Here is a 19685-nt window from a genome sequence, read left to right on the forward strand (position 1 = left end):
AACTGTGGTTGACCTGACCTAGCTTGAACCCTCTAGGTTTCCCTAATCTCAGAGATATGAAACTGTCGGCTGGGTAAGAATTTACGGTGTTGAGAGTTCTGGGGAAGAACAATTAAATTCCCTTAGTGTTAGTGTGTAATGTGTGTGTGTAAATGAGGAGCCTGGTATATAATAGATGTTTTGTGTATGAACTGTAAAGCGCTCTCCTGAATAAACAATTCTGATTCTTGTAAGCTGGTCCTCTGTCTGTGTTATTAAATCAGAATCTTACACATTCTGGATGGCAGACTGAGTATTTTAATTGAAGTTAACATTGAGAACATAATTCTCTTACCACCATCCAGCGCAGTGACCAACAATGGAATGTCCAGCTTAGTGAGAGGCAGCCCCTGTTGGCGAGCTAATGTGCAATCTAGAAAACAGCCAGTAGCCCCAGAGTCTATGAAAGCAGGTATGTCCAACTGCCCATTGTCCCACCACAGGTTGGCCGGAAGCAAGGTGCGTACCACGTCGGCAGCTGGAGACTGTATCTGACTCGCCAGTATTCTCCCATCTACTGATGAATCACCCCGTTTCCCGTCAGCTCGGGACAGGAGGCACAGAAATGTTCAGACTGTCCACAGTAAAGACAAATTTTCTCGTTAATCCTGCGCCTTCACTCCAGAGCAGACAGTCTTGTGCGTCCCAATTGCATCGACGACTCTGAAGTATATGAAATTGAGAACCCCGACAGGGTACAGAACAAGCATGCGCAGCATAAGGCGTTGGAACCAATGAAGAATCGACTCCCTCGGCAGAACCCGAAACACTGGAACCAACACGGAACTCCTCCGTCCTCTCCCGACGACATTCCCGAAGCCGGTTGTCAATCCGAATGGCCAGAACGATAAACTCATCCAGAGTGTCAGGGTTGTCCCAGGAAGTCAGTTCAGCCTTGAGAACCTCGCTGAGTCTGTTCAGAAAGGCTGAGTGATGTGCCTCAGTAGTCCAACCGCTCTCAGCGGCGAGCGTCCGAAAGTCAATGGCGTAATCAGCTACACTCCGGCTGCCCTGCCGAAGCGCAATGAGTCTTTGGGCAGCATTCCTGCCACTGATGGGGTGATCAAAAACACTGTTCATCTCCTGGCTGAAGCTTTGCCAATTAAAATAAATATATGATTGTTGGTCCCATATGGCCGTGGCCCAGGCCAGAGCCCGTCCTGAGAGCAAGGAGGTGACATACAAACTTCTGACTTCAACTGTATGTATGTATGTATGTATGTATGTATGTATGTATGTATGTATGTATGTATGTATGTATGTATGTATGTATGTACATTGTAAACAAAGCAGATAAATGTAGGGCATGTTCTTTTTATCCAGACTGGAAAAGAAATATGCCAGATAATGGCTTTTAAAGCCTTTAAAGTACTGTGTGTCCTTCTGACCTAAACATTAGTGATGACATTTTGTTTCCCGACGCCTAGTCTTGGTACCAATAGCATTGTGCATTGTTTACAGTGCCGATAAATCACATTAATCTGAGTTCATCTGACACAACGCTGCAGTGCTCAGATTGTAATCCCGTTAGAGGCACTCAGCATTGCTGCTCTAATCTCACAGGGCTGCCGCATGTTCTGCCAGACAATAGCCCCCCATGCAGCGCTGTTTCCTCTGAAATCCCACCGCTGCCACCGGTGTCACTCATCTCTGCCGCCCTTACGTAATCCATCAACCCACAGATGCGCTGTTAATAAAGTTTGACATGCTCTTTCCATTTTGATACATTACAGGGGATCTCACGAAATGTGAGCAATTACTGTGGCAGGCTGTGGAATCAATCTATCCCTCTATGGATGAGCTTAAGTTTTAATATCATGGTTTTAGTCATAATTCCTATTTGACACTTAATTTTTACCTCAGCCCAAAGTAAAAAGCTTTACATATTTATTTTTAGCCAAACATCCAAGTCTGTGGGCGTGCAGGAATGCACAGGGAGAATTTAATCAGGGAAAGATTACAAGTTTGATGATGATGGATCAAGGGGTTCTGTATTTGGTACCAAATGACTCAAGTCTTATGGGAACCCTGCAATTAAAAAGTCAGTTTTGCAATATTCTTTAGAACAACAGATATCCTCATAAAATACAACTCAAGATGTGTATCAAAAGGGCTTCATTGTAGATTGTGATAATTTTCATTGCATCCCTTGTTTTGTCCGTGGGAACTGCAGGCATAATGGGCCTAGATATACTGTATATTGTTTAAATTGTTTATATTGTTCATGTGAAAACATACAAACTATGTCTATGACATAATATTCCCATGAGTATAGGGGAGATGATTGGTCGGTCAGGGCCCTGTAAGTACGTCTGATTTTTGGACAGCTCTGGTGGTATCAAATCAGAAAATGGGCTAGAACAGGGCACTCTATTGTTACATTATGAACTTTTGAACCCAATCAGATTTTGGCAGGTTGACGGCGAATCAGGTTGCAGAGTAATATGACAGAGACACATAGGCCATTTTAACAGAATCACTTGAGGAAGGACGCATACCATATGCCATTAAGCTCTTCGATACACACAAATATAGTCGTCTTTATTGTATACGGTAAACTGAATTGTGTGTTTTTCCCATTTTTAGGTTAAGTCTATGTAGTTTACATTCAAAGTAATTTAAAACGTATGTTAGTAAGTGTACCCCTTATGCACAACTTAGCCACTTAAGTGACTCTCCTGAGTTTAAGGTTCACCGGCTGTAAATATATTTGTCTGGAAAGGTAATGCTACAGTAGGGCTTAGAGAGTCCACACAGATGGTTTATGGCATTGAGTAATGTTATGGCCTAGCACTGAGAGAACGGTCAGATAAGGATGCTCAACCTCTGTGACGCCTGATCCGAGTTTGGGGGATATAATGAGGGCTCAGACCTTGAGTCTTTGGTGAGTGTTACTCTATGGACTCTTTGGAGAACATTGCTGTCTACACCTGTGTGTGCACAATGTCTTTAATAAACATTCAAAATACAGTCGTGGTTGGCTTTATCCTTTGAATCCAGCATTTCCACACCTGAACAACCGAAATTCCTAACACCAGATCCTGCAAAGTTAAGGGTTTATGTGAGCTACAGTAAGTCATTGATCTTAGGATAGTACAATGTTCAGTATAGCTGTGTGTAGAAATAAAGAAAGATGGAAAGATATACCTCAAACTGTTTAAACCTTATGTGTCAAAAGGAAATTTTTTCAATCAATAGTTCAGTAAATTGAAGTCCAAGACATGCCAAGGTTATATTCTTAATCTGTTGGTTCAAAGGATATTTTGTACAAAGGGATATGTAAAAGAGAGGCTAGAAATATGACACCCACAAATTATAATGAGTCTATTGCTGTGCTTTAATTGTTTATTTGTTTATTAAGGTTGCAAATTTATTTCGGCATGTGTACAAAAGCCTTTCAAATCAAATAAAATTGTATTAGTTACATGCGCCGAATACAACAGGTTACAGACCTTACAGTGAAATGCTTACCTACGAGCCCCTAACCAACAATGTACTTAAAATATATATACACTGCTCAAAAAAATAAAGGGAACACTTAAACAACACAATGTAACTCTAAGTCAATCACACTTCTGTGAAATCAAACTGCCCACTTAGGAAGCAACACTGATTGACAATACATTTCACATGCTGTTGTGCAAATGGAATAGACAACAGGTGGAAATTATAGGCAGTTAGCAAGACACCCCCAATAAAGGAGTGGTTCTGCAGGTGGGGACCACAGACCATTTCTCAGTTCCTATGCTTCCTGGCTGATGTTTTGGTCACTTTTGAATGCTGGCAGTGCTTTCACTCTAGTGGTAGCATGAGACTGAGTCTACAGCCCACACAAGTGGCTCAGGTAGTGCAGCTCATCCAGGATGGCACATCAATGCGAGCTGTGGCAAGAAGGTTTGCTGTGTCTGTCAGCGTAGTGTCCAGAGCATGGAGGCGCTACCAGGAGACAGGCCAGTACATCAGGAGACGTGGACGAGGCGATAGGAGGGCAACAACCCAGCAGCAGGACCGCTACCTCCGCCTTTGTGCAAGGAGGAGCAGGAGAAGCACTGCCAGAGCCCTGCAAAATGACCTCCAGCAAGCCACAAATGTGCATGTGTCTGCTCAAACGGTCAGAAACAGACTCCATGAGGGTGGTATGAGGGCCCGACGTCCACAGGTGGGGGTTGTGCTTACAGCGCAACACCGTGCAGGACGTTTGGCATTTGCCAGAGAACACCAAGATTGGCAAATTCGCCACTGGTGCCCTGTGCTCTTCACAGATGAAAGCAGGTTCACACTGAGCACATGTGACAGACGTGACAGAGTCTGGAGACGCTGTGGAGAACGTTCTGCTGCCTGCAACATCCTCCAGCATGACCGGTTTGGCGGTGGGTCAGTCATGGTGTGGGGTGGCATTTCTCTGGAGGGCCGCACAGCCCTCCATGTGCTCGCCAGAGGTAGCCTGACTGCCATTAAGTACTGAGGTGAGATCCTCAGACCCCTTGTGAGACCATATGCTGGTGCGGTTGGCCCTGGGTTCCTCCTAATGCAAGACAATGCTAGACCTCATGTGGCTGGAGTGTGTCAGCAGTTCCTGCAAGAGGAAGGCATTGATGCTATGGACTGGCCCGCCCGTTCCCCAGACCTGAATCCAATTGAGCACATCTGGGACATCATGTCTCGCTCCATCCACCAACGCCACGTTGCACCACAGACTGTCCAGGAGTTGGCGAATGCTTTAGTCCAGGTCTGGGAGGAGATCCCTCAGGAGACCATCCGCCACCTCATCAGGAGCATGCCCAGGCGTTGTAGGGAGGTCATACAGGCACGTGGAGGCCACACACACTACTGAGCCTCATTTTGACTTGTTTTAAGGACATTACATCAAAGTTGGATCAGCCTGTAGTCTGGTTTTCCACTTTAATTTTGAGTGTGACTCCAAATCCAGACCTCCATGGGTTGATAAATTGGATTTCCATTGATTATTTTTGTGTGATTTTGTTGTCAGCACATTCAACTATGTAAAGAAAAAAGTATTTAATAAGATTATTTCTTTCATTCAGATCTAGGATATGTTGTTTAAGTGTTCCCTTTATTTTTTGAGCAGTATATATATATATATATATATATATATATATATATATGAATAGAATGAGAAATAAAAGTAACAAGTAATTAAAGAGCAGTAGTAAAATAACTATAATGAGACTATATACAGGGGGGTACCGGTACAGAGTCAATGTGTGGGGGCACTGGTTAGTCGAGGTAATTGAGGTAATAGGTACATGTAGGTAGAGTTATTAAAGTGACTATGCATAGATGATATCAACAGAGAGTAGCAGCGGTGTAAAAGGGGGGGGGCAATGCAAATAGTCTGGGTAGCCATTTGATTAGATGTTCTGGAGTCTTTTGGCTTGGGAGTAGAAGCTGTTTAGAAGCCTCTTGGACCTAAACTTGGCGCTCTGGTACCACTTACAGTGCAGTAGCAGAGAGAAGAAGTCTATGACTAGGGTGGCTGAAGTCTTGGATTTGAGTCTTGAATTTTTAGGGCCTTCCTGTGACACCACCTGGTATAGAGGTCCTGGATGGCAGGAAGCTTGGCCCCAGTGATGTACTGGGCCGTACGCATATGTGCAGTCATGAGTGAACAGGGAGTACAGGAGGGGACTGAGCACGCACCCCTGAGGGGCCCCTGTGTTGAGGATCAGCGTGGTGGATCTGTTGTTACCTACCCTTACCACCTGGGGGCGGCCCACCAGGACGTCCACGATCCAGTTGCAGAGGGAGGTGTTCAGTCCCAGGGTCCTTAGCTTAGTGATGAGCTTTGAGGGAACTATGGTGTTGAACACTGAGCTGTAGTCAATGAATAGCAATCTTCAATAGGTATTCCTTTTGTCCAGGTGGGAAAGGGCAGTGTGATCTGGGATATTGACAGTTCTTTTGTGTTTCTTCCATTTGCGAATAATCGCACCAAATGTTGTCAACTTCTCACCAAGCTGCTTGGCGATGGTCTTGTAGCCCATTCCAGCCTTGTGTAGGTGTACAACCTTGTCCCTGACATCCTTGGAGAGCTCTTTGGTCTTGGCCATGGTGGAGAGTTTGGAATCTGATTGATTGATTGCTTCTGTGGACAGGTGTCTTTTTTACAGGTAACAAGCTGCGGTTAGGAGCACTCCCTTTAACCTCTTAAGGATACCCTAGGATAGGGGGCGCCACAGCGCATTTTGAAAAAAAATCGTTCCCATTTTCAACGGCCTACTAATCAAACTCAGAAGCTAGGACATGCATATACTTATTATATATGGATAGAAAACACCCTAAAGTTTCTAAAACTGTTTGAATGGTGTCTGTGAGTATAACAGAACTCATATGGCAGTCAAAACCCCGAGACCGATTGAAACAGGAAGTGGAATTCTGAATTGTGGACTCGACTTCATCACTTTGCCTATTAATCACACCGTGAGCAATGGTTCACTGAGCACTTCCTATTGCTTCCACTAGATGTCCCCAGTCTTTTCACAGTGGTTTGAGCCTTATACAGTCGAAACTCAGTGAATGAGACGCATTGGAAATTGGTCACAGGGGATGGGCCATCACCATTATGACGTCGGCGGCCCAGTCTACCCCCACCTTTGGAAACGTTTTAAAACACTCTGCAACCGTCCCCGTTGAATCTTATTGGCTCTCTTGGTGTTACAGGCCCTGAAGATTAATGTTTTACAACGTTTGACATGTTTGAACGAACCTAGAGGAGGGAAAAAGTACATTTTCCGAAACTACTGTCCCGCGCACGTCGGAGCATTTGGAGACAGCCCTAGGACACGCTACCAACAGCAGGCTAATGGAACATGAAGGATGGAATTTTTCGACCGAAAATACATCTGTTGTGGACCTGGGATTCCTGGAAGTGCTTTCTGATGAAGACAACTAAAGGTAGGCGATTATTGACAATATTATACAAGATGAGATGTGACATGCGATTGTTCCAAGATGGCGCCGAGCTCGGTTTATTAGCTCATTTTCTGAATATCGCATCTCCTTTTCTCGCAAAGTGTGATTACCCAGTAAAGTTAATTTAAAATCTTGGTATGACAGGTGTTCTCAAGAGATATTCATCTATAAATGTTAGATTGACAATATAAATTTAAAAAATTGTTTTCGAATAGAAATGTAGGGAATTGTAGCACTGTTTCCTGGGACGCATTTGAGGGGAAAATAGTTAGTCAACGTCAGACGCCGATGTAAAATGCTGTTTTTATATATAAATATGACCTTTATTGAACAAAAGAATGCATGCATTGTGTAACATGATGTCCTAGGTGTGTCATCTGATGAAGTTTGTAAAAGGTTAGTGCTGCATTTAGCTGTTTTTTGGTTATTTGTGATGCAAGTGGTTGGTCGGAAAATGGCTATGTTGCTGCTTTTTACGATGGACTCATCTAACATAATCTAATGATTTGCTTTTCCTGTAAAACCTTTTTGAAATCGGATGACGTGGGTCGATTCAGGAGAGGTGTATCTATAAAACAAACAAAAAAAATATTACATTTTTTTTCTTCATATTTTTAATATTTTGTTATGCTAATTGGCGATATGATTTTTCGCTGGATTTTGATCCCGCTAACGGGATGAGACGCTGAAGTTAAGAGTGTGCTCCTAATCTCAGCTCGTAACCTGTATAAAAGACACCTGGGAGCCAGAAATCTTTCTGATTGAGAGGGGGTTAAATACTTATTTCCCTTATGAAAATGCAAATCATTTTATAACATTTTTGACATGCGTTTTTCTGGATTTTTGTTGTTGTTATTCTGTCTCTCACTGTTCAAATAAACCTTCCATTCAAATTATAGACTGATCATTTCTTTGTAAGTGGGCAAACGTACAAAATCAGTAGGGGATCAAATACTTTTTTCCCCCACTCTATAACCAGCCAGTTGTATGATGATAATGTTGTCGTTCAGCCACGACTCCATGAAGCCTAAGATATTAGAGTTTTGAATGTCCTGTTGGTAGTTTAATCTTCCTCGTAGGTCATCGATTTTATTTTCCAAAGATTACACGTTTGCTAGCAGAATGGAGAGAATTGGGGGTTTATTCGATCACCTACGAATTTTCAGAATACAGCCCACTCTCTGGCCCCATTTTCTCTGCCTTCTCTTCACGCAAATGACGGGGATCTGGGCCTGTTCCCGGGAAAGCAGTATGTCATTCACAGTTTTGAAGGAAAAAATTGATTTTGCCAGTTCGTGGTGAGTAAACACAGTTCTGATGTCCAGAAGTTATTTTCGGTCATAAGATATGGTAGCAGGAACATTATGTACAAAATAAGTAAAAAATTAAGTTACAAACGCAAAGAAACAAACAAAAAAAACATAATTGTTAGGAACAAGTAAAACGTCAGCCTTCTTCTCCGGCACCATCTTACATAAAACATGGGGAATAGCTTCAGTGGAATAGCTCAAATGTTCCAGGAAGAGTTCTTTCATTGGATTTGAAAGGTTCTCTTTTCGTTATGTGACATTGGAAGTTTGCATTTATCAAATTGGAAAGTGCTTTGTGACTGTTTTTTCAAATATATTTTCCCCTTTATGCTTTATTTCTGAGCACCCTTCACAATTAAGATTGAACTTCAATATAGTCAATATTAAAGCAATTGTACATGATAGGGTGTGTTAAACTTATTTTTTAGCACTGCTGTGCTGATCTACTGTACTCGGTGTTCCACGTACCTACTACCGCAGCACAGCCGTGCTAAAAAAGTAATCCTGTCATGTACAATTGCTTTAATATTGGCTATGTTGAAGTTCAAAACAATTATGGTTCTTAATTGTGAAGGGTGCTCAGAAATAAAGCATAAAAGAGAAAATAGGTTTAAAAACAATGTCACATAACACAAAGAGAACCTTTCAAATCCAATGAAAGGACTCTTCCGGGAACATTTGAGCTATTCCACTGAAAAGCTTTTAATAGATGTACACATGCCAAAATTAATGAGCAACTTTGATAAACAATTAAAGCATGGTAATAGACTAAGTGATGTCCTAGTAACTTAGAGGGAACTAGACAATGAACGTTCCCTTGAGACTATCACGTGACATCCTAAGGACTAGTAAAAGTCCTGAGAATGTCCTAAAAAAGTCCTGACATGGTCCTCAGTGACGTCCTGGAAACTTACACAGGACCAGACAATGGTCCCCCAGAGATCTTTCCCTTGGGACCATCATGTGATGTCCTCTTGACCATTATAAAATGTCCGCTTGTGGTCATTGACTGGCCCATGGATAACGTCCTATCAGAACCAAATTGGAACATTTATCAAAATACCTTATTATAATGTTATACTGTGAGGAAACTGTGACCTGTACTGAACGTCCTCTATTGGTCCTTAAGTTAACATCACGTTTTAATGTTCCTGTTTGTTTGCTGGAGTTTTACTTGTTTTTCTATTGAAATTTCTTTGAATATATACATAAACATATTGTTGATGCATGATTTCGCCAGTATCAGAAAATCTGTCGGTCTCATCCTGATAGAAATTTTCATTTTCTTAGTCTATTTTATGGGACAGAGATCGCAACTCAAAATGAAACAATGGTGCAACGGTCGGAGAGGCAGACAAGAATGTTTGTAGAAACCCCCATTGTTGCAAATCAAATGTTAGGCTAGAAGCGAGAGGATGTCTTTGTGAGACACAGAGTAGGCGAACGGATGATCTCTGCATGTGTGGTTCCCACCATGAAACATGGAGGAGGAGGTGTGACTGTGTGGAGGTGCTTTGCTGGTGACACTGTCAGTGATTTATTTAGAATTCAAGGCACACTTAACCAGCATGGCTACCACAGCATTCTGCAGCGATACGCCATCCCATCTGGTTTGCGCTTAGTGGGACTATCATTACTTTTTCAACAGGACAATGACTCTTAACACACCTCCAGGCTGTGTAAGGCTATTTGACCAAGCAGAGTGATAGAGTGCTGCATCAGATGACCTGGGCTCCACCATCACCTGACCTCAATCCAATTGAGATGGTTTGGCATGAGTTGGACCGCAGAGTGAAGGAAAAGCAGCCAACAAGTGCTCAGCATATGTGGGAACTCCTTCAAGAGTGTTGAAAAAGCATTCCTCATCAAAATCAAATCAAGTCAAATTGTATTGGTCACATACACATGGTTAGCAGATGTTAATGCGAGTGTAGCGAAATGCTTGTGCTTCTAGTTCCGACCGTGCAGTAATATCTAACAAGTAACCTAACAATTTCACAACAACTACCTTATACACACAAGTGTAAAGGAATTAATAAGAATATGTACATATAAATATATGGATGAGCGATGGCCGTGCGGCATAGGCAAGATGCAGTAGATGGTATAGAGTACAGTATATACATATGAGATGAGTAATGTAGGGTATGTAAACATTATATAAAGTGGCATTGTTTAAAGTGACTAGTGATACATTTATTACATCCAATTTTTTATTATTAAAGTGGCTAGAGATTTGAGTCAGTATGTTATCAGCAGCCACTCAATGTTAGTGATGGCTGTTTAACAGTCTGATGGCCTTGAGATAGAAGCTGTTTTTCAGTCTCTCGGTCCCAGCTTTGATGCACCTGTACTGACCTCACCTTCTAGATGATAGTGGGGTGAACAGGCAGTGGCTCGGGTGGTTGTTGTCCTTGATGATCTTTTTGGCCTTCCTGTGACATTGGGTGGTGTAGGTGTCCTGGAGGGCAGGTAGTAGTTTTTCCCCTGTGAGGCATTGTGCAGACCTCACTACCCTCTGGAGAGCCTTACGGTTTTGGGCGGAGCAGTTGCCGTACCCGGTGGTGATACAGCCCGACAGGATGTTCTCGATTGTGCATCTGTAAAAGTTTGTGAGTGTTTTCGGTGACAAGTCAAATTTTTTCAGCCTCCTGAGGTTGAAGAGGCGTCACCACGCTGTCTGTGGGTGGACCATTTCAGTTTATCTGTGATGTGTACGCCGAGGAACTTAAAACTTTCCACCTTCTCCACTACTGTCCCGTTGATGTGGATGGGGGGTGCTCCCTCTGCTGTTTCCTGAAGTCCACAATCATCTCCTTTGTTTTGTTGACCTTGAGTGTGAGGTTATTTTCCTGACACCACACTCCGAGAGCCCTCACCTCCTCCCTGTAGGCCATCTCGTCGTTGTTGGTAAGCTGGTTGAGAGAATGCCAAGAGTGTGCAAAGCTGTCATCAAGGCAAAGGTTGGCTACTTTGAAGAATCTAAAATATATTTAGAATTGTTTAACACTTGGTTACTACATGATTCCATGTGTTATTTCATAGTTTTGATGTCTTCAATATTATTCTACAATGTAGAAAATAGTAAATATAAAGAAAAACACTTGAATGAGTAGGTGTGTCCAAACTTTTGACTGGTACTGTATAGGTCTACTTAACATTCATTTCTGGTGTTTGTTTGTTAAAAAAATATCTAATAAATGTATTTATATCAGACCTCAATGCACCTCCTGAAAAGACTACCTTGAGTAAAAGTAACATCTATAGAGGTTGAACATACAGTAGAAGCAGCATGTTGTGTTACCCAATGTCTCCAAACAGACAGCAATATTAGGGTGTACTTCCTGCAGTCTTTCTATTATTCAAAGGAAGCATTTTCAGTTGTGGTTACTTTTGTAAGCTATGGAAGAAGCTGGGAGTAGCTAGCGGTACTATAAACTCGCTCAACCTATCCATTCTCTCCCTCACTGTTGTTCACTGTATGTCCAAGCTTCTTCAACAACCCATGCTAACATTTTCCTGCATGTCTTTCTCAAATCATTGGTTGTTCAACATTAGTGCACTGTATGTCCTCTGTGTTTTAGTGTGGTTCAACTGCTCTGTAAGATGAAAAGCCTGTTGATAATAACAACTCATACGTATTAACTCAACCACAAATCCTTTGATGCAAGAGAACATGACCTTACTCTAACATGTGTATTCCCAGACGTTGATTTTCACCATTCATCTGTCCTGTGTGAGAAGCACCCTATCACAAGTTTACTAAATCTTAATTGAACTTTATCTTGTAATCATTTGGAGTTTATCGATCAGGATATAGCTAACATTTCCGCCAATACCCGTAACAGCAACACTATACCTAATCATCTTTTCACTTTTCACCAAAATTAATGTCTCCCTTGCATTAGTATTAATGACCCTGCCATTTCTTTGCATGACTTTGTGATCTTGTATTTAAACAAAAGAAAGGTTCTCTCTTTACTGTGAATGTTTGTTTGTATGTGTTTGCATCTATTTGTCCGTCTGTATGTATGAGCGTGTGTGCGTGTACTCGCATAAGTGTTTTTGTGTGAATAGGTTTGTGTGCACATATACGTGTATGTGAGTGTGTAAGTGTGTGGTTAGAGTGTGTGTGTGTGCACTGTCTACAACGTGTGCAAATGTGTGTGTGCAGATGTGTGTATACTTGCATATGTGTGTGTATTATTGCGTATGTGTGTGTGAGTGCGTTTTGTGTATGTGTTTGTGTGTGTATGGAGGATGGTTGCCCCAGGGTAAACTCCCTCCTCCTCTCTGTGATGTGTCTGTGCCTGTTTGTAGGCGCGTCCACCCAGGACTCGGACGCTGTGGAGCCCGAAAAGCAGGTGGACAGCAACGTCAAGATGGCTGGTGTCATCGCAGGCATCCTCATGTTCGTCATCATCCTACTAGGAGTGGTTCTCACCTTCAAACGCAGGTAAAGGGTGGTCGAGAAACTCCTAGTGTGTCCCCGATGCTGCAAGTGGAAATATGTCAGCTACTATAGTACTAGCAGCCTCACACCAGAGTGTGACCCAATGTCCCATCCGCAATATGACTAGAATACTTCTAAGGCCTCTGTTGAGCTGAAATACCATTGGGACTAACTCATAAGGACGAAGGTATGTTTTAGGGGGTCTACGGACACACACAGCTTTCTATGTCTTGTTAACATGCACACTGGCTTACTTCCATCACATCTCTGTCTCCTTCCTCTGTCTCTTGCTTTCCTAAACTACCCTAATCACATACTGCCCATGCCATTTTGCTATGCTAGGACCCACAGTTTAAAAAAAATCTATACTTTCAAAATGTGTCGCCTAATTACTCCACATATACAGAGAGGAATTAAACTTTGAAATATCTTACTACTGTACTTCATGACCATTCATTTGTGTCATATGCTATGCTGTTGAGACAAAATTGCATGTCACAATCACCACTGTTCTTGAAAATAAACAGGGTAGAAATGTATGATCATTTCATGAATTCAAATTAATAAACTATTTATCAACTATTAATACATGTAATCATAAATAAATCATATTTTAATATTTGTTAACATTTATAAACAAGGCATATATTAATTGGCAACCAATCTGGAGACAAAACTGTGGGTGTTACAGGTTAACTATGCTAACTATGCTAAATGGACAACTGGAAACCAATACTCGCATAAATAGTTAAGACTGATAGGCAGCCATGCCACCCGTGGAGGATATAGATTGGAGAGGGAGAAGAAGTGCTTAGGCTTCGATATCCTAAGACGCCTGGCATGCTGGCTCATCTATATTTCATTCTTGCAACCTAGATAGTTCGGGGGCAATGTTTTTTAAATTGCAGTGTTTTACATGGCTTTTAGCCACTATCAATTATTTGTGGTGAAAACCTGTTGGAAGGGAGTACACTGTCCATTTAATCTTTCAAAGTAGTGTTACACATGTTTTAGAGATTTCCAAATGGACTTAGTTTTTTGTACTAATAACATACGAATGAATTGAATGGACAGGCAAATACTTAATGGTGATTTTATGTTTTCCTGCCCTGTAGCTTAAGCCCTTAGGACTCTTACAGCGCTGTCAAATGTGCTTTTCAAAAAGTCCAAGATAAAAACCCTTAAATAATTAATGGTAAACTCACAAAATTGTAGCATTTTGTATCTGTGCTGAGAATACGACTTGCAAGGTAGTGGGGGAGTCACTGTCTATTTTAATTGTTATCAAGTCTACTGTTTCTGTAACAAGATTGGAGCTGTAGAACTCCACAGTGCTTCTCAACAGTTTTTCAGAGAATTATGGAAACTGAAAGCTTTTTCTCTTGGCATTTATTGCGGGGTTTTTTTGCTCCAAAGCTTTTTTCTTGAGGAACATCAGGCATTTAGGATTATAAAGTAGAGGTTTATTAGACTAATGGATCACAACATACACCATCAAACCAGCACATTGCAGTGGTGTGATGGTGTATGCTCACATATACAGATACCCTTCATGTGCAATCAGTGATTGAGAGCCAGACCAACCCCTGCTAGAGCACAATCCTAATCTCCGTTTGGACAGGTGCACGTGTTGACCCAGGACATTTTTGCCAAAAACCTGTCAGCCTCTGCCAGGTTGCTAAAACTTTGCTTCAAGTGGATCGTTCAACAAGACAATAACCCCAAGCACATATCAAAATTGACAAAGAAATGGTTAATTAGCCACAAAATAAACATTTTGCAATGACCATCTCAGTCTCCGGACTGTGGTTTGAATTGAAGAGGGAATCCATAAGTGCAGACTAAGGATATCAAGGATATCAGTAATTTTTTGCTCATCTTTATCAAGGGTGTCAATAATTTCCGACACCACTGAATGTTCGTATAACACATTTTCTTAAAATAATCTGTGCCAGTAGTCTACATGTTCACATCCATCACTGTTGTCTGCCCTTTTTTCTAATACTAGTCTCACGCCCATGTCTCTTATCTTCTTCCTCTTCCTCTTTTGGCCTGCGCCTGCTAGAGAGATACACACATGGAGAACTCTGAGTGTGGGGTATTGTATGTTTATTTTTAGCTACGCATCTTAAGATCGTGCCTCACCATTGTTTTTTTACCCATCTGTGATCAGATATGTAATTCATTTCCGACACATGCACGAAAATTCACGAGGCCATTACTTTTCGATACTCTGACCGTCACTGTCGGTTGCACCATTTGGGATTTCTATATTTTGTCTGCGTTACTATGATTGTACAAAATACCACTTAATGTCAGTCTTATTCGTTGATTTATTTGTATCTTGCCTCATGCATTGTCAGTTGAGTATTAGATACATTATCTGCAATGAGATATTCCATAAAAGGATCAAATTGACCAGCCATAGGATGAACTTAGAGCATTGCATTATCATATTAAATGTTAATTATCAGAGTGAATTGTATGCCTTGCATTGTAAGTACACCTTTCAATAAGGTTTTTATTGTTTGATTTACATAAATCCCCCTGGCGCAACAATGAACCACTCTTGCAGCTACTCTTTACCTGCACTTACCCACCAAGTGGAGGGCATAAAACTCAGTTCCATGTCAAATTAGTAATTCTTTTCCACAAAAAATGCAACTACCTCTTTTGAGTGGTGCACTAATTCAGATTCATTAAGCATTCACCGTCACAGCACGTTTGTTTGCTGATTGGGTTGTGTTCATTACTGTAAGCTATACACAAACACACGCTATTCACATAACTATGGTCTGTGTCTTTGTGGTTCAACTAGAAGCTCTATGGTACAGTGAGTCTATGCTCTAATAATCTAAAGCTATCAATTGAATCATGACAAAAAAGTAAATGATACACAGATATACAGCATTTGCAATGGCTGCCAAATCACAGAAGTAAGAAAATGCTCCTTACTGTAATATCTCTCAATAAACAAAATGTATCTTAAAATAGCCCCATGCCAACTCATTTCCAAAACAAACTTCAGCAGCCACGTTTCCTTTAGCAGATCTCATCGCTTTACTATTAATCATTTGTTCCGATTTCGAATTCTCTTTTAATACCACTTCAGTTCAGACAATGTACCTTTCAGAGCATTAAGACGGGGTAACCAAAGACAATTAGTAATTTATTGGTGCCCGGGTGCAGCAAAGGCTGTTAACATGATGAACTCCCCGCAAGTCCATCCAGTCTTGGGCTGAGTGAGTTAAGTGTCCATTCAGTTGCAGCCAGTCCCAGTCCATTAGCCACTCATTGCCCATTCATGCAGTGTTCTTGTAGCAGCAGCGAACCTCGCCCTTGTCTACTGATGCAAGGTTGAGCCCCTTCCTGAGTTGTGACATGTGGACCCCTTTATAAATAATTGACTGGCAGAAGGGTAAACATCTGATGATGGTCCACACATGGCTGTGGTGTCAGCTAATGGTTTTCAGTGGGGACATGAACACACACACACAGACAGACATACACAAACATGTATGACACACACACTGTCTGCCTTCAAGCCAAGCAGCTGTTATCTTCCAGGGGTCTCAACAGCCTTATCTCCGTGTGTGTGTGTGTGCGTGTGTGTGTATGTGCATGCATTTGTGTGTGTGTGTGAGCGCATTTGTGTGTGTGTGTGTGTGTATGTGTGTGTGTGTGTACGTGCGTGTAATGTGTTCCTGACCATTGCTCCTCAGTCTGTGTGCTGGGATGGCCATGCAGGAGAATGACATTCCCACACACAAACGTGAGAGCTGGAGTGTTTGCACAAACGGATGGTGGGGTGATGGGGGAGGATAATGGACCACAGTGGACATAGCTGACAGAGGTCATTGAAATCCCTAATGTTAGACTACCAATGCATCATAGCCAATGGTCGATCTAATATCTATACAAAGTATCAGTGTAGATGAAAGACATGAAATAAGATCATGCAGTATGCTGTAAATATACAGGATGTACAGAGAGAGGTATTTGGTACAACGCCATATTAAATATAAGAGTTTAGTCTTTTACTGAGATTTATTCTGTGTTCAGTGAAAGATTGTTAATCTGGTTTATGCTTTTGTCATTGGATTTTGCTCATCCATCTGAATGTGTCTGTGCATGCCTTTAATTTACATGAATGTGTTTGCATGTGTACATATAACGTATGTGTGTGTGGTATAATGAAACATGTTTACAATTAATATGGATGCGTAGTGTGTGTATGTGTGTGCGTGTTTGCTTGTGTGCGTGTGTTTATTCAGCAATTGTATTTGAGTGTCATGTTTACATAGTATAACCTTTAAAGTTGTTACTCCTATTTGACAGCAACCACCGTTCATAATGGATTACCAGGGATACGCCAGATACAGTAATTTGTTCACGTTAACCTTTAAAGCGGAGTTTTTTTGCGTGAATTTACACCGAGAATACAAAACATTAAGAACACCTACACTTTCCATGACATAGACTGACCAGGTGAATCCAGGTGAAAGATATGATCCGTTATTGATGCCACTTGTTAAATCCACTTCAATCAATGTAGGTGAAGGGGGGAAGACAATTGAGACATATTATGTATGTGTGCCAGAGGGTGAATTGGCAAGACAAAATTATTAAGTGCCTTTGAACGGGGTATGGTAGTAGGTGCAAGGCACACCGGTTTGTGTCAAGAACTGCAACGCTGCTGAGTTTTCACAACAGTTTCTCATGTGTATCAAGAATGGTGCACCACCCAAAGGACATCCAGCCAACTTGACACAACTGTGGAAAGCATTGGAGTCAACATGTTGTTCAGTCAATGCCCCAATGGATTATGGCTGTTCTGAGGGAAAAGGGGGGGTGCAGCTCAATATTATGAAGGTGTTCCTAATGTTTAGTATACCCAGTGTACTGTATACCGTCACTCTCTATAGGTGGGTAAGGGTTAAATCAATGTCATTGTAGATATTGTATTCCTCAACATATACACAGAATACATTTCATAACAAATTTATAATCAGGTATTTGGAGCCCAAAATAATTGAGATGCATTGTGTAGTTTTACGACAATAATATTTATTGCTACCTTTGACTGCCACAGCTCTAGCTCTCACTTCTCTTTATTAATATCATAAGAACAATGTCAGCAGCTCTTTTAAAAGGCCATTGAAATAAGATAGCAGGAGGGGTAGATGGTGGCTGGCAGTATTGACTGTTCCCAAAGTAGAAGATTGACACAGCTCTATAAGGAAGCCCTCTTATTAAATTGCCTTTTTACAACCATCACATCCAATTCAGACAGCTGCTATCTGTATTTTTAATTTAAAACAAGAGTTTGGGAAGAACACAACTTAAAAGGTGTTATCTTCTCACTCTTTCTAGATAGAAGTGTTGTTTCCTCTTACAGTTAATCAATTACATCTGAGATGGTTTAGGCCTGTAATGGTTGAGTCTGCCTTCACACCATTTGGCTCAGGTTTTTCGATTAGATAGACACTCACAAGTTAAGATTGTTTTGAGGAAAAAGGAGGAAAAACCCTAAGTTCTCTGGTCCAGACATACAGGATCTGCATACCAGACACAGGATCTGCATACCAGACATATCATGTGTCCTGTGTAGTGGATTAAAATGTTGGAGATATCTGTAATCTAATTCCACCACTACTTCTCATATTGTACGAGGTCTTAAATCCCGCCTCACATGAGCTCATAGTGAAAACATCAGTAAACCATTTACAGCAGTGGGCTAAATCATGGTTACACAGTGTTTCTTGACACCTGTACCATGTCAGATATAGAGTTGAAATGTATTAAATGTTTAGTTTGCGTCCCAATATTACACTTTATATACATCCCGGAAGACTGAAATATACTGCTCAAAAAAATAAAGGGAACACTTAAACAACACATCCTAGATCTGAATGAAATAAATAATCTTATTGAATACTTTATTCTTTACAAAGTTGAATGTGCTGACAACAAAATCACACAAAAATAATCAATGGAAATCCAATTTATCAACCCATGGAGGTCTGGATTTGGAGTCACACTCAAAATTAAAGTGGAAAACCACACTACAGGCAGATCCAACTTTGATGTAATGTCCTTAAAACAAGTCAAAATGAGGCTCAGTAGTGTGTGTGGCCTCCACGTGCCTGTATGACCTCCCTACAACGCCTGGGCATGCTCCTGATGAGGTGGCGGATGGTCTCTTGAGGGATCTCCTCCCAGACCTGGACTAAAGCATCCGCCAACTCCTGGACAGTCTGTGGTACAATGTGGCGTTGGTGGATGGAGCGAGACATGATGTCCCAGATGTGCTCAATTGGATTCAGGTCTGGGGAACGGGTGGGCCAGTCCATAGCATCAATGCCTTCCTCATGCAGGAACTGCTGACACACTCCAGCCACATGAGGTCTAGCATTGTCTTGCATTAGGAGGAACCCAGGGCCAACCGCAGCAGCATATGGTCTCACAAGGGGTCTGAGGATCTCATCTCAGTACCTAATGGCAGTCAGGCTACCTCTGGCGAGCACATGGAGGGCTGTGCGGCCCTCCAAATAAATGCCACCCCACACCATGACTGACCCACCGCCAAACCGGTCATGCTGGAGGATGTTGCAGGCAGCAGAACGTTCTCCACTGCGTCTCCAGACTCTGTCACGTCTGTCACTTGCTCAGTGTGAACCTGCTTTCATCTGTGAAGTGCGCAGGGCGCCAGTGGCGAATTTGCCAATCTTGGTGTTCTCTGGCAAATGCCAAACGTCCTGCACGGTGTTGGGCTGTAAGCACAACCCCCACCTGTGGACGTCGGGCCCTCATACCACCCTCATGGAGTCTGTTTCTGACAGTTTGAGCAGACACATGCACATTTGTGGCCTGCTGGAGGTCATTTTGCAGGGCTCTGGCAGTGCTTCTCCTGCTCCTCCTTGCACAAAGGTGGAGGTATCGGTCCTGCT

At 41.9% G+C, this 19685-nt stretch overlaps 1 protein-coding gene across 16 annotated transcripts in view; it reads left to right on the forward strand.

Moving 5' to 3' along the window:
• The window catches only part of LOC106582631 (receptor-type tyrosine-protein phosphatase T), a 591582-nt gene that overhangs the window by 398774 nt on the left and 173123 nt on the right, over positions 1-19685 (forward strand). For 8 of the 16 annotated variants that reach the window (XM_045705237.1, XM_045705245.1, XM_045705240.1 and 5 more), the window contains 2 exons: positions 12603-12738; positions 14801-14833. In XM_045705237.1, coding sequence (XP_045561193.1) covers positions 12603-12738; positions 14801-14833 — 169 coding nt within the window. The remainder of the gene's footprint in view (positions 1-12602; positions 12739-14800; positions 14834-19685) is intronic. The other 8 variants (XM_045705238.1, XM_045705244.1, XM_045705239.1 and 5 more) reach the window with 1 other exon arrangement.

The sequence above is a fragment of the Salmo salar genome, chromosome ssa22, assembly GCF_905237065.1.
Source record: "Salmo salar chromosome ssa22, Ssal_v3.1, whole genome shotgun sequence".
Classification (NCBI taxonomy): Eukaryota; Metazoa; Chordata; class Actinopteri; order Salmoniformes; family Salmonidae; genus Salmo; species Salmo salar.